The sequence below is a fragment of the Tigriopus californicus genome, chromosome 7 (assembly GCF_007210705.1).
Source record: "Tigriopus californicus strain San Diego chromosome 7, Tcal_SD_v2.1, whole genome shotgun sequence".
NCBI classification, from domain to species: Eukaryota; Metazoa; Arthropoda; class Copepoda; order Harpacticoida; family Harpacticidae; genus Tigriopus; species Tigriopus californicus.
Genome location: NC_081446.1, coordinates 7,093,850 through 7,108,214, shown reverse-complemented (window position 1 = coordinate 7,108,214; position 14,365 = coordinate 7,093,850). Strand labels below are relative to the sequence as shown.

The following is a 14,365-nucleotide window of genomic DNA, read 5'->3' as shown; positions in this document are numbered from 1 at the left end:
GGTGGTTAAAATCACCAAAGGTAGCACTTGGTATCACTTGTCAATAAAAATTGGTAAAGCCCTTCCCGTGACATTGGGTCAGCATTAGGTGACATATAAGTACAATTGACAAAAATGTTGCCAGTACTTATGCCACAGGTTCCTGGTTTGTCCACATCAAGTGTGCAAAAAGGAAGACCACAATGAACCAAGACCCAGATTATCTCTTTTTTGGTGACCACAATGATGGTTTTGGCCACAGGTCCAACTCCTTTCACCCTTGTGATCTTGTCTCAACTTGGAGCCAAATCTTGAAAGATAAATTTGGCCACAACATCACTTATCGTACGTTCTCCTTTGGCTCCACATGCAATGTCCAAGACCAGAGCCTGGAACCTCTTTTTCACAGCTTTTTCGTAACAAAACGGGCAGAGACGAAGTAGCATTGGTGCCAGAGGTCTGCCTTGATGATACCCCATCGATTCCTTCATTGGGGGGTAAATTAGAGATTTCCATTGTAGACCAGCAGATATTCAAGAAGCTAGGCACAAAACACTTTGAATTTGTAACTGATGGCTGAAATTGCAGAATGAATTGCAGAAAAATGTCAACTATTTCTGTTCAACTTCTCTGATATGCAAGTTTTTTTCCAAAATTTGCGCAAAATCCAGGATGCAAGTTTTGGCCGGCCGTAAACATTGGGCTCCAGAAAAGAATCAATAGAGCTTGTCAAGTACACATGTTCATGAACAACGACGTTACTCAATAGAGTATAATCAAAGACAACATACCCAGCCAAACTGTGCTATTAATAATGCATTGAATTTTGACATTAATTCCATTTTACGTGCTTGTCTAAGAAACTAGCATTGTGCTATTGAGCCAATGTAATAGTGTATTCACCAATTAGCACCAAACATGTTCATTTTGTTGGGTTTTTGTCAACTACTGAAAATTCATTGTTGGATAGTTGATGAGTTGACTGTGATGTTTGTCTTAGTTTTCGCTCACCAAAGTGCCCAAAATCAGGGTGCCAGACCACATTTTTCCTTGAATTTCCTTCACTTGACATGCCCTATTATATACCATCAGTTTAAAATGCGCCCCAATGTCCACCATTGCAAGAAGAAATGTTTATATAATGGAAATAGAATAAACAAACACAAAGGCTAAACTAGTAATTCATTAGTGGCCCTAGAATTGTTAGCAAATCAAAAAGTAGCATAGAGACTAAAAGGGGCCAAAATTGACCTATTTCCCACTGTAATAATTCTTTTTGCAAAATAACAACCTTTTTTGCACTTTCACACTATTTCTGCGTATTTTTCACAACCTTTTCACAACTTTTCTCACATATCTGAACTTTTTCTACATTTTCTCAGCTTTTTTGCACTTTTTCAACATGAAAAAAAATATGTTGGCCATATCGGCAACTTTCTTTTTCCAAGGTCTAATTACTAGTGTTCTCAAACTTACGCAATAACATGTTTGAAATTATTTGCTTGCTTTTGTTTGTTTGCATCCCTTTGAAATTTGATATTCATTCTTTGTTCCCATCAGTACTAATTAGAGAGCTTGTCAAGTACTAATCACAAGCAAACCCAACGGTTCCGCACTCGGAAGGCTCCAGCTGCCAGGTGGGTGACGTCACTTGATGATACGGCAGGGGTCAACAGGTGAGGATAGGCTGTGAAATGAGCAGATATATGCTATATACTTAGCAATACATCTCAGAATAAACAAAAGGACTCCAATTTAAAAAAGCGTCCAAAAGGTGGAAAATGTCCAAAGATGCAATATGATTGCGAATTTGAGCTAAAAATTGAGAACAAGAACCAGATTTATATAATTTAAAGTGCCACCTTATGATAGATGTTAGATGAGACTAGTTGGAATGATTGGATATGTAGCTTATGTTTTAGGTCAAAATGACTTGTTTAATACTCCTGTATATAAATGAAAAAGATTGCCGAAACTTTAAGCAAACTCAAGAAAAAACTGAAGAACTGTTTAAATATTGCTTACGCTTATAACATGCTGAATTTAACACCAACATATGGTCAAACCATTGTTTCATGATGATTTGATGTTATTAATGTAATTTATTTGAATATCATTATTCAAATTCATTTAATTTTAATCTAGTTTTATGAAAAATAGTTTGGTTTATCAGTGCATCTAAAAATGTTTTTTTTCCAACTTGTGATAAGTCAATGTAATATTCTAATGATCTCTGTGTGTTATAGATCATCTAACTACCAAAACTTAAAAGCACTTTAAAAAAAACACTGATCCATGAATACTTAATTTTATTTATGTAATTTACCTAAGATTATTACTTCTATTTGTATAGTTTCATCTAGTTTTGAAAAAATAAAAACAATGTCGTTTACAAATTCACCTACATGTACTTTTTCCAAACTGTAATCAATCAATATAATAGTCTAATGAGCTTCTTACTGGAGTATGAATTAACCAAGTTTCATAACTAACCAAACTTCTTTCTAAGAGAAAGATCACACACCCTGTAGGGCCTTTTGAGGTCAATGGGGAAGCCATAGACAATGTAGGGACTATGGCCAACATACTTGGAGATCAGTTCTCTAGTGTGTTTTCAACTCCACTGAGTTTAGGAGCAACAGTCCATTGCTCTATTGATGAGTTTGTTGGGACTGGCAAGGCTTGTCAAGCTGAGCATTTAGATGATCTTGTAGTCACAGATCAGGATGCTTTAGAGGCCATCAGGGACTTGAGACTCTCGAGCTCCCCTGGTCCTGATGGAGTGACATCTCAGTTTCTGATGAGATGCTCACAGGTTCTTGCTCCTGTTTTCTCGTACTTGATGCGTTGCATCTTGGACCAGGGCAAGTTCCCCTCTTCTCTGAAGGTAGCTCATGTTGTTCCAATTTTCAAAGGGGGAGATAAGTCACTCCCCAGTAACTACAGGCCGATTTCTCTCACTTCGAATATTGCGAAGGTGTTTGAGAAGATCATGAAGTTCAAACTTGTTGAATTTCTTGATATCCATGAAGTCCTTCCTCCTAGCCAGCATGGGTTCCGAGCACATTTTAGCACGGTTACCCAACTGATTGAACATATAGAGCAGGTTATTGAGGGACTGGAGAGCCATGAATCAGTCGATGTAGTTTATCTCGACTTTGCCAAGGCCTTTGACAAGGTAGATCATGGCCTTTTAGTTAACAGGCTCCATGAGATTGGGATCCAAGGCAAGGTTCTCAATTGGCTAAGAAGTTTCATTTGTGGTAGGAAACAATTAGTTAAGGTTGAGGGATCCCTTAGTGACATACATGATGTCAAGTCGGGTGTCCCTCAGGGCTCCATTTTGGGTCCTCTCCTTTTCATTATCTTCATTGCTCCGCTTCAGAAGCTTGGTAGTAGTAATGTCAGTATCTCTTCTTATGCTGATGATACAAAATTGGTAGTTGGTAGGAATGGTCAGGATTCCGGTTGTCTGGCAAAGGTCCTAGACCAAATCTACTCCTGGGTTGCTGCGAGTAACATGGCCTTGAATGGAATGAAATTCCGCTCAATGACCTTTGGGTCGACGCCATTAGACACTCCACTATTAGATGATGAAGGTAAGGACATTGAGCAGGTCTCATCCATGAAGGATTTAGGTGTAGTCCTCCAAGATAATGGAAAGTTCGATGAGCATATCCAGTTGAAAGTTGGTAAGGCTTTTCAAACATGTGGTTGGATATATCGCACGTTTAAGTCCAGAGATAGTGTCACGATGCTAACTCTGTACAAGTCGATTGTTCAGCCGCATCTTGAATATGCCTCTCCCATTTGGGCTCCAATTAGTTCAGCAGGTTTGCAAAAGCTCGAGCAGGTCCAAAGATGTTTTACTAGGAACATTGAAGATATGAGAGAGCTCTCGTATTGGGAGAGGTTAGAAAGGTTGGGATTGTACAGTACTCAGAGAAGGTACGAAAGGTATCTGATATTGTACGTTTTCAAAAGCATTCATGAGCTTTGTCCCAACCCAGGATTTAGGGTCAATTGTAGTGACCGTAGAGGCTTAATGTGCGTTTTGAGAGCACCTTCAAGCCCTCGAGAATCCAGGCTAGTTAAAACAATGAAGTCCAACTCTCTTCTTTCTCGGGCTCCTTCATTGTTCAATTTGCTGCCCTCAAATATTCGTAGGGCTTATGTAGGGGTTGATCCAGTAGCAAGATTTAAGTCAGACTTGGACAAGTTTTTGACTAAAATTCCGGATCAACCTTATATTCAAGGATTAGCCAGATCAGCCAACTCCAATTCGTTGGTCAATCAAATAATATATATAAATAAAAGTTAAGTAAAATAAATAAACTTCTCGTCTTGAACTGCTGGGATTCCAATCCCGGTAGCGGTAAGGAAGTCCGCTAATTTATGTAGTTTAAAAGTAACTGTCAAAAAAGGAACCAATATGCTTTTCTTGTTTGTTTAAATTGCAGGAATTAGTAATATAGTGGACAGGATATAACGAGATATCTCAAATTGTTATAATTTGATAGTTCATGGATGAATTTTTTATATACTGTTTTTATAATTTGATAGTTCATGGATGAATTTTTTATATACTGTTTATTTTCATGTCAAAAAGCAATGGAGTTTTTCTATGCTTTCAGTTCATCAGGTCTTGAATTAGTTCTTGAAAATTATGAAGATTATTCCCCCCTTAAAGCTTTTCAAAAATGAAACTAAAGATGTGAACAAGATCCATCAAATACCTTGAATATTGTTTTTCATGTTGCATCCAGAGCATTTTTGTGCCAAATAAGATGGTAATGAAGTTTTTTTAAGCTTGAAGTTATTATTATTTTTAAGGAAAAAGCATACTGAAACTTTCAATTTGGCATTGAACATTATTGTAAGACTTCTGATACACCTTTTCCATACTCTAATAATTACTTTGAGCAATACTGCAAAACTTATTTTATTACACATTTTTCGCGTCCAAAGCTTAAACAAATACTCATTTAGTTGAATCAATCTAAGATTTCACCTTCCCTTTTCTCAAATTTGCCTTAATTTGCATAGAATGTTTTCCACCTAACATACTCACTTGTAGTAGTGTTTTTCAATGGCATGTACGTTCAACCTAACATAAAAACATAATGTTTCAAGTATTCATGTTTAAACTTCAAACGCATTTACGTACAAAATTGAGCTAAAATAAGAAACATTTTTTATTAAAAGCTGTTATCTGTCTTTTTAATATTGAAATTGCTTGTTACAACTCATGGTGTTAAAAAATAGCATATCAATACTGTGGATACCACTCTTAAAACCTACTAGTGTACTCTTTGTTTGGCTCAACCTTTAAGAATATCAGGAATTATCATCGAAAAATGAGAAATAATGAGTATGGTGGCCTCAAGGGTGAAAGGCCCCTCTACTATCCGCTATGACGTCACCCTCCCCCCTTCTCGGTTTGTTTACCTTCTGAGGTGCCCACCCATAATTGTATTTTAGGACCGTGGGCCCCTTGGGCCAACGACAAACGTTATTCTCCACCGATTAGTTGGCGGTGCTCATTTTTAAATTTGTGACAAGCTGTTAGAAAGGTTTGGAGAGAGACCTTAAAGGCTATTAATATCGTGTTAGGTTAGGTTGGGTTAGGTTAGGTTGGGTTAGGTAAGGTTCGGTTAGGTTTGATAAGGTTAGGTTAAGTTTAAAAAAGTAGCACCGTCAACTAATCGGTGGAGAATAGCGTTTACCTTGGCCAACCCTTCTTCTGTTTTTCTGTGGAGAGTTTGGAGAGGGTCATAATGAGTGATGGGTTTCGATCCGGAAAATCAGCTATTTTGCTTGAAGAACCTCTGGCAGGACTCCCATTCCAACGAAAAAGGGTAAGGAAATGAAGGCGCAAGATTATGAACGAGTTTTAAAGCAGCCCTGGTTCCGAGACCTAGAACGGCAGGGTCGCGTTTCGCCACTCATTTAAGAAGTTTTTATTTTGATATTGTACTCTCTTTAGCTTGTGATGGGAGTTATAACCGAGGTCCTTTAAGCTAAAAAGCTGACCTTCCGGATCGAAACACATCACTAGTCATAATTTTGTTCACGCAACCTGTGTTGCTGTGGCTGTTTGTGTGCTTGGCCTCGGGTTGGGAAGGGTCCGTCCAGCACTGTGAGTACAGCTTATTTTGTACTCGAGACCCTAGGCCCAACCAAGGCCCTCAATCTATCTCCTTTCGATGTAGTGGGTTGGGTGGGACTCATTTGAGTTATTCGGTCGCGACCCCGACTCTAGCTACGTACGGTGAGGTCAAGCCCCCGTCTTTGTCCTGGAGGTCAGCCGAGTGCGAGCTGAAGGACTACTGCTTAGACAGGTCGATTATCGAGACAGTGAAATGCCGGGGGGTGGAGTAGCCCGATATGAATGCTCTGATACTCTGAAGTCCATGACACCCTTGCCTCAAGTCCCGTTTTTGTGAGTGAACGTATATTGTCATCGTGTCTTGTTCCATTCCATCCGGAGGGTGGAAGTTCCGAACGTGTTGGCAGCGGCCGGCTGGAAGTTGGCTAGAATGAATTGACGTTAGGCCTAGCCACGTGAGATCAGAGCATCGAGTTTGGGAGCAGTCCTGCAACCCACAAGCCCAAAAGACAGTCAATCTTCAGGTGAGACCATGGAAGAGTGCGTCACTGCCTTTCAAGAACACTTGTCCTTGACGGAAGGGACCACCAGTGTGGGCGCCCTGGAGCCCAACTCCATCAAGGACGGCCTCTACTCCAATTGTCATGGCTTGTCATCCTTGGAGCCGGCACGAGGCCCCTGCCCGCCCATCGATTACGTGGTGTACTCTTCCGAGCTGAACATGCCTGATATTATTCGGCTGATTCAACGCGATTTGTCAGAGCCATACTCGATTTATACGTATCGCTATTTCATTCACAACTGGCCTCATCTATGTTATATGGTAAGATGTGTTCTTTTGCTGACTCCACGCCATGAGCTGCATAGCAGTTTTGGCTATGGCTGTGTCAAGCACAAATAGATTATTTAGTTGCACTTGGCTAAATAACCGTACATATCTAAATATCATGAGCTGTTTGTTTTCTAGGCTCGGGTTGGGTCAGAATGGGTGGGTGCCATCGTCTGCAAGCTCGATTATCACAAGAAGGTGGTTAAACGAGGCTACATAGCCATGCTAGCCGTCGACTCCAACTTTCGGAAGCGTAGAATTGGGTCCACGCTAGTCACCAAAGCCATCCAGGCTATGAAGGAGTTGGAAGCGGACGAGGTCAGTTATGATACAAACGATGGCCTCCAATTTTGGAATTGTGGTACACTTGATTCTCTTGTCTTTGATTTGCAGATTGTTCTTGAAACGGAAATTACCAACAAACCCGCATTACGCTTGTATGAAAACTTGGGCTTCGTTCGTGATAAGCGACTTTTTCGTTATTACCTAAATGGAGTGGACGCACTTAGATTGAAACTCTGGCTCAAGTGATTTCATTGCCTTCTCTTTCAAATTCAGGGTCTCATGCCAATGAAAATACCATTGTTTGTTTCTTTGAGTCAAACTTAGTGACTTTCATCTTCATCTTCCGATTCGTATTCTCTCAAACCCGTTTTCAGTTGTTCCTCCGCGTCACGGCTTTCCATGTCTTCTTGCGCCAACAGCGAAAGGAAAGTGTTGTATTCTTCAACGCTGAGACAACCTTGCGTACATTTAGCCAAGAACTTCGGCACACTCGGGATGACAATCAAGTTGATATTAGGTTTGGCGGTGTCCTCTAACTCTAAGCTTTTGGCACTAGGATGTTTGTAGATGCCTGAGCGATCCAAGAAGAGATAGCGTGACCGAAGCATCTCGCAGTCATGACCCAGGGCTCCGGACTTGCTGATTGAAGCGGGGCTCACTTGCATTGTAAAAAGAAGAAATTCAATTTTTTCACTGAGCGATCCCCAGTCCTCCACCAATACGCAGGGACTTTCTACGATCAAGGTACTCAAAGAATTCGAGAAATGTTCACGCAGGTCCGCGATCCGATCGCGCCAGGTGTCTGTTGATAATCCCAACACAACGGGTATTTCGGTCAATACATCGACCCATGGAAGTCTGAGCTGATCACAAAAAGATTGCCATTCCAAGCACTTGTGTTCAAACGTCGTCGCATCCAGGATTACACTTTTTGGACACCTTTTCAAGATCAGGCACGCCTCTCGAGGAGTAGCGCCCAGTCTGAGAAAAATATCCGAAATCGCCTGGAGCTTTTGGGCGGATAGCTTGAATAAAAGAGGATTTGTCATGGCTACATCAATCCACCATAGTTTCATGACTGAATTCTCATCTTGGGTCAAGTGCACGACTTGAGACCAAATCTTTTCAGACGGCTCGGTTGGTGAATGAAATGACATGAACTTAACCTTGGCGCGCTCCAATTCAGCTAGGCCAGGCTGAGGAGGGCCTTGATGAGAGTGTTGTGCAAGCACTTGTCGGGCGGGCAAAGGGGATTGAATAGAGACGAGATGAGCTCCTCGTTTGACCCACCAGCGAATCATGTCTGAGTAAATGAATGACACTGGATCTGCAACAAAGAAGGGTCAGAGCTCTTTCATCATGAAATCTTTAGTTAAAGTGGCTCGACACGAGGCTGAAGCATTAGATGAGCTACTAGATTGGTTTACTATGGGATAGAGTTTGAAAGGCTTGACTAGCGGGACTGCGATCGGACCCTTGGGTCGACGGAATAATCTTTGGCATTGTTCAAGCAATTACTGGCGTGCCGGAGAATCATTGGGCTGGCCCACGCCACAATTTTGGGCCACTGTATTGATGGGGGTGATTGGTGAGGCTGGTGGAGGGGGTGGAGGGGGTGGAGGGGTCGGTTCCGGTGTTTCACTTGCGGTTGAAGTCAATGCATCGGAAGGTTCGGCTTGATGTGGTGGGGTTTGAGCACGTGACTTTGGACTTGGATGATTACGGTGATGATGGGTTGAGGTGGGCAGTTGGGTAATATCTAATAGCCCTCCATAATAAGTAATGGGCGGACAGAAGGAATAGCCCAGTTTAGAGTAGAAAACTTGTTGGTCAATGGTACATAGGTACATTCGACGATATCCACGGGCTCGACAGAATCCCTCTAACCCCAACATAAGATATTGACCCAAACCCCGTCCCCGCAAACCCGGTCGCACCACCACCGACTCGACCCAGACGGAGGATTGAGGGTCGGAGGGAATGAGCGCCAGGCGAGCACTACCGTAGACCACGTAGTAGGGGGCACCAGGTGTGGGTGGGAGTGGAACCGAGAGTGAGGACATGGGGTGAGCGGGTTCCGGTGAGGCTAAGGCCAAACTCATGGGGAGTGACTCGCGTGACCCATCCAAGGTTCGCCATCGCAAGGCCTCACTTCGGGGCCATTCTGCCTGCAGAATCTCGAAGCATTGGGTACGAATCTCGGGCTGACTTTGACTGACTTCGCCGTGGAGCGTGAACAAATCCATAATCCAGGAAATAGGCATAGAGCGATCGAGGGAAAAACAGGATGCGGCGAATGCGGCGAATGCGCCGGATGCGCCGGATGCGGACCGATGAAGGCCAATCAGACCATAGAAGAAGAAACATAGAAGGGGATTATTATTCGAGTTTGTTGTGCTTTTTTACTGCAGCTGAATCGGTAACACAGATGGTAACCAGTGCACGGCTCCTAAAACCTAGAGACTCTACTAAAACCATGAAACAGGCTACAACGAATTTTGGGAGCAAAATGTAATTAAATACAATATGCATTGGGACTTGGGGTATAAGGTTGACTTTAAAGGAGCACAGAAATAACTTCATTTTTTGACTTAATTACTCTTTAGCAGTTGATCATTTGCCTAATGGCATGAATCATTTGCTAATACTCCCTCACCCACAGAGTGTCGAAATATGCACAAACGTGCGAAAATTTCGTCAGAAGAGCCACATTTGTTTCCTTATATCTCCAAGGTATAGGCTAACATTCATTTTTGTTAGAGACTAAAGTATGAGAATGGCAACGTCAGCAAAAATGAACTTGTCTGTTATAACACAGTTTTCCTGGTGCCACGCATTTCATTGGTTCTCTTCAAGGTTCCAATATTTGCAAACCTTTCCATATCATGCATAAGCAAAAACCCTCAATTTGATTTCAACTATCCCCTTCCAAGTCTTATTATTTACAAAAAAAAGTTCAAAGAGCTCATTTTACATTTTGATTTGCTTTGGTTCCTTCCAATTTGAAAAGCCGTACTGTTTAGAGATTGTCTGATAATTTTAAGGTTGCATAGTTCAGGCTCTCTTTTTGTTTTAATTCACAGAGTTACCAGAGCAGTTTTTCTCAGGCAGCCTCGGCCCAATTTTCGAGGATAATTGACCAGGTCCGAAGTGTTCGTTTCGCATTGCTTAATCTGGGCAAAGAGAAGGAGGTTGTGCCCAAGCAACTCAAATTTCCCTGCATAGCAATCACTTATCACTCCTTCATGTCTCATGTTTGACCCTTTAGCATCTTAATCACTCATGTCTATTCCAGACATAGAAAACCATAACTAGAATGCTTAAGTTCAACAGGAGCTGTACCGCATGAGCATGTTTTCAGGTCAGCTGACGCTGGTGGAAATGGGACAACGATATTTCGTTAAATCTTGCTTCAGGCAAGTTGAATTATTATCATGAAACGTTTGTTATTCCTCTTTAATCTTAATATCTTTTGAATCTTACACATATACAGGTAGAAAGAGTGGTAGAATAATAAAAAACATGCTTTTTAGGGCATAATACACGTAACATGTAAAAAAAAAATTTGGACATTCGTAGAGCAAATCATGTACTCTATTGATTGCCCTTGTTTAGCAACGCATCTCGAAAATCTCGAAAGTGTAACAAAATGTATCCGAAATTGCAACGCAATGATGAGGCATTCGGAATTTCGTTTCAATCTCCCAACAATGTGCTTGAATGTGGGCGACATGATTGCGCCTATACGTAAACAAGGTAATTCCGACACCTCTGGAGGTCAGCCTGAACCCAGGCTTGTTCCTTGCGTTTCAGTTAAGTGTTTCCACCACATGGATGAAAACTTTAACTTGAGCCCCATTTTAACCTCTTCAAAATTTCGTTCTTAAAAATGTGGTCGGACAACTTACTCAAACCCGTTTTATGAAGCGTGCTGGACGAGAGCAATTGCTTGACAAGGAGTCTTGTTAGGGGTTTCTACTCTGAATTTGGACGAGCCGTCAACGATTCAAATTTGCACCATAGTTGTCCTAAGTAGCTTGACTACGAATGAAACATTTTTTCCACCAGCGACAGCTGAGACAAAAACATGCGATCGCAGCGCCCTTGATCGATCTATATATGAAGTTATCTATGATTCCAGATTAGATACCCGACCAGTTTATGCATTGAAAAGAAGATTTGCATTTTACTCATAATAAACATACATTATAAACGAAAATCAGAGATTGCCCATTATCTTTCTGAAACTTGAGGAGCCTACTTACAAGAACGGGCCTGTTACTGCTTCTTCTTTACTGATCATGTGCTGAGTAATTGCTTCACGTATTTGAACGAATTGTCCTGGACCCTCAACCAAGAAAAGCTTTGTTATCATACTGTGTGGTTTTTGTAAATCAACATGAAGTTTTTTGCCAATCTTCAACAGTTATTCCGATCTACATTGAACTCGAGTCAATGTTGAGAGGTGCTTCAACCTAGGGTTCTCTAGTATAGTAGAAGAGTACGAGCATGAAAAGCGACCCCTGACGGACGCAGCCTCCAAGATCCAAGAAGCCAAAACTTAAAACAATGGAAAATAATCGGAACCAGTTTTAGGTGACAATGCATGCTCTAATCCTGCCGACGACTTTTTTCAAAAGGAAAGCCAATGTCATGTACATTGTTGCTCGAGTGGTTTTTTTCTTACTGTTTTGTTTGAATTTGGAGTAATTCAAGAAGTATTTTCAGATATTGACAGAAATTCCAAGTAAATCACCCAACTTCAACCTGCGTTGTCAATGAACGGATGTCGGGTTCGTTGTCGGACAAAAAGGGTCACCAGTGAAGACTTCAGCTTGGAGTTGACATAAGATAAAAGTAACTAGCACATCATCAAATACACGTAAACCATGATTTGGGCAATTTTTTCAAAAACTCAGTGCTAAGTATCTATATTTGATTGACCAATCAGGCCAATCATGACCAATCCAAAATGGCCTCACTTGAAATTCATTTTTGAAGTTGGGTGATTTGCTTGGACTTTCCGTCGATATCTGAAAATACTTCTTGAATTACTCCAAATTCAAACAAAAAAGTAAGAAAAACCACTGTAGCAAGAATCTACATGACCTTGCCTCTCCTTTTGAAAAAAGTCGTCGGCAGGGTTGGAGAAATAATAGGTGGGAAAAATAAGAAATTACTTTGAATTGGCCATGTCTTGCATCATTTTAATACCATTGTAACTAGAGGGCTTGTCAGGACTAGCCCCATAGATAGCTCCATAAATAGATTGATCGAGGGCGCTGCAATCGCATGTTTTCGTTTCAGCTGTCGCGGGGTGTCAAAAAGTTCCGTTCGTAGTCAAAATTCCTAGGGCAGCTATGGTACAAATCTGAATCGTTGACGGTGCGTGCAAATTCTGAGCTGAAACTCCTAATACAATCCCTTGCCGAGAAATTGCTGACCTTTAGCTCCCTTCAAAAACGGGTTAGAGAAAGCCGTCTGAACACAATTTTAACACCGAAACGTTGAAGGGGCTATGATGGGGCTCCAATTGCAATTTTCATCTATGTGGTGGAAACACTTAACTGAAACCCAAGGAACAAGNACCCTTCAAAAAAAACGGTTTAGAGAAAGTTGTCTGACCACAATTTTAACACCAAAACGTTGAAGGAGCTATGATGGGGCTCCAATTGCAATTTTCATCTATGTGGTGGAAACACTTAACTGAAACCCAAGGAACAAGCCTGGGTTCAGGCTGACCTCGAGAGGTGTCGGAATTATCTCGACTACGTAAAGGTGTAATCACGTTGCCCACATTGAAGCAAATTGTTGGGAGATTGAAACAAAATTCCGAATGCCTCATCATTGCATTGCAATTTCAGATACATTTTGCTACACTTTCGAGATGCGTTGCTAAACAAGGGAAATTGATAGAATTTGTGATTTGCTCTGCTAATGTCCCAATCTTTTGAACATGTTATGTAGGTTATGCCCAAAAAGCTGGTTTTTATTATCCTACCGCTCTTTCTACATACATATTTGTACAAATCACAAGAAATTAAAAGAAAACAAGACTAACGAACAATTCATGGGAATGATTAAACTTGCCTAAAGGGAGATTACACGAAGTAAGATTGTAACTTGACACCCAGCGTCAGCTGACCTGAAATCATGCTCATCCAGTACAACTCCTGTGGAGCTTGAGCATTCTAGTTATTTGGTTTTCTATGACCAGCCCTCTAATTGTAACCCTCAACCCATTGTTCTCCAAGTAGACCTTGTTGAAATTGCAAGTGAAATTTGTCCACTGAGTTATGGCACACCCAGTAACAGCCATGATGCCACCAAAAAAAGCATCCAAGATGTAGAACAAAGTCAAAGATGCAGTATGCATGTGAATTTGAGCTATGAGGGGTGAACCAAACAAATTGGGACAAACCTTATAAAATCCTTATTTTTATATTTCCCGCCATTAAACTGGATTCACATGAAAGACCTAACTCTTGCGGTTCTGATGGTATGCTGCTTGTGTTGATGGATTGTTTGAATGAGCGTGAATTTGTTAGCAAAGACAAGTTGTCCATGCGACCTCTCTGGATTTTAAAAAAAATAGCCATGACCAAGCAGTACGGCGCCATAAAAACCTACGCCAAGGGTTGCAAAACTGCGACAGAGGCCTACAACCTTCTGAAGATGGCCTACAGGGACAAGGCTCTATGTAGGACTAGAGTATTTGATTGGTTTAAGCACTTCAAGGAGGGCAGGGAGGACGCCGTATCTAGCGCCGGAAAAGGCACCCCCAAATGTATCTGGTTATGTAGTAACATCACTCTGGTTGAAAATTTGACCAAGGACGATCCCCAAAAATCAATTCAAGATCTTGTATTGGAGTCTGACCTAAGTCATGGAATAATTAAAAGGATCATTCATCATGACCTTTGCCTCTCAAAAAAGGCCGCAGATTGGGTGCCCCGCCTCCTCAATTCTGAGCATTAAGCAAAGCAAATTGCGATGTCAGAGGATCTTCAATGTTGTCATTTACAGCAAGGGGAGGCCTTTTTTTCAAAGTCAGTTGTCACAATGGATGAATCATGGGTGTCCTTTTTCACCCCAGAGATGAAGGCCCAGTCAAAACAGTGGCTGGAAAAGGGGGCTCCACCACCCAGAAAGGCCAAGGTCCA

At 41.4% G+C, this 14,365-nt stretch overlaps 3 protein-coding genes across 3 annotated transcripts; 1 reads left to right on the top strand and 2 right to left on the bottom strand.

Annotated features, from left to right (window-relative positions):
- The first annotated feature begins 5,939 nt into the window (after positions 1-5,939).
- LOC131883335 (N-alpha-acetyltransferase 30-like) lies at positions 5,940-7,541 on the top strand. Its single transcript, XM_059230786.1, has 3 exons — positions 5,940-6,911; positions 7,056-7,235; positions 7,311-7,541. The coding sequence occupies exons 1-3, from the start codon at positions 6,621-6,623 to the stop codon at positions 7,446-7,448; spliced, it is 609 nt and encodes a 202-aa protein (XP_059086769.1). The 5' UTR covers positions 5,940-6,620; the 3' UTR covers positions 7,449-7,541.
- Positions 7,441-8,830, bottom strand: LOC131883333 (uncharacterized). Its single transcript, XM_059230783.1, has 2 exons — positions 8,630-8,830; positions 7,441-8,529 (listed from the first exon to the last, which is right to left on the bottom strand). Exons 1-2 carry the CDS (start codon positions 8,703-8,705, stop codon positions 7,523-7,525), a joined length of 1,083 nt encoding a protein of 360 aa, XP_059086766.1. The 5' UTR covers positions 8,706-8,830; the 3' UTR covers positions 7,441-7,522.
- LOC131883334 (N-alpha-acetyltransferase 80-like) lies at positions 8,529-9,746 on the bottom strand. Its single transcript, XM_059230785.1, has one exon. It carries the CDS (start codon positions 9,464-9,466, stop codon positions 8,717-8,719), a length of 750 nt encoding a protein of 249 aa, XP_059086768.1. The 5' UTR covers positions 9,467-9,746; the 3' UTR covers positions 8,529-8,716.
- Between the last annotated feature and the right edge of the window lie 4,619 nt (positions 9,747-14,365).

Coding starts and splice junctions, on each gene's coding strand:
- LOC131883335 (XM_059230786.1), top strand. CDS start 6,621: ATGGAAGAGTGCGTCACTGCCTTTCAAGAACACTTGTCCTTGACGGAA. Junction 6,912..7,055: donor GGCCTCATCTATGTTATATG/GTAAGATGTGTT, acceptor TTTGTTTTCTAG/GCTCGGGTTGGGTCAGAATG. Junction 7,236..7,310: donor AGGAGTTGGAAGCGGACGAG/GTCAGTTATGAT, acceptor TTTGATTTGCAG/ATTGTTCTTGAAACGGAAAT.
- LOC131883333 (XM_059230783.1), bottom strand. CDS start 8,705: ATGCCAAAGATTATTCCGTCGACCCAAGGGTCCGATCGCAGTCCCGCT. Junction 8,530..8,629: donor CTTTCAAACTCTATCCCATA/GTAAACCAATCT, acceptor TCTTTGTTGCAG/ATCCAGTGTCATTCATTTAC.
- LOC131883334 (XM_059230785.1), bottom strand. CDS start 9,466: ATGCCTATTTCCTGGATTATGGATTTGTTCACGCTCCACGGCGAAGTC.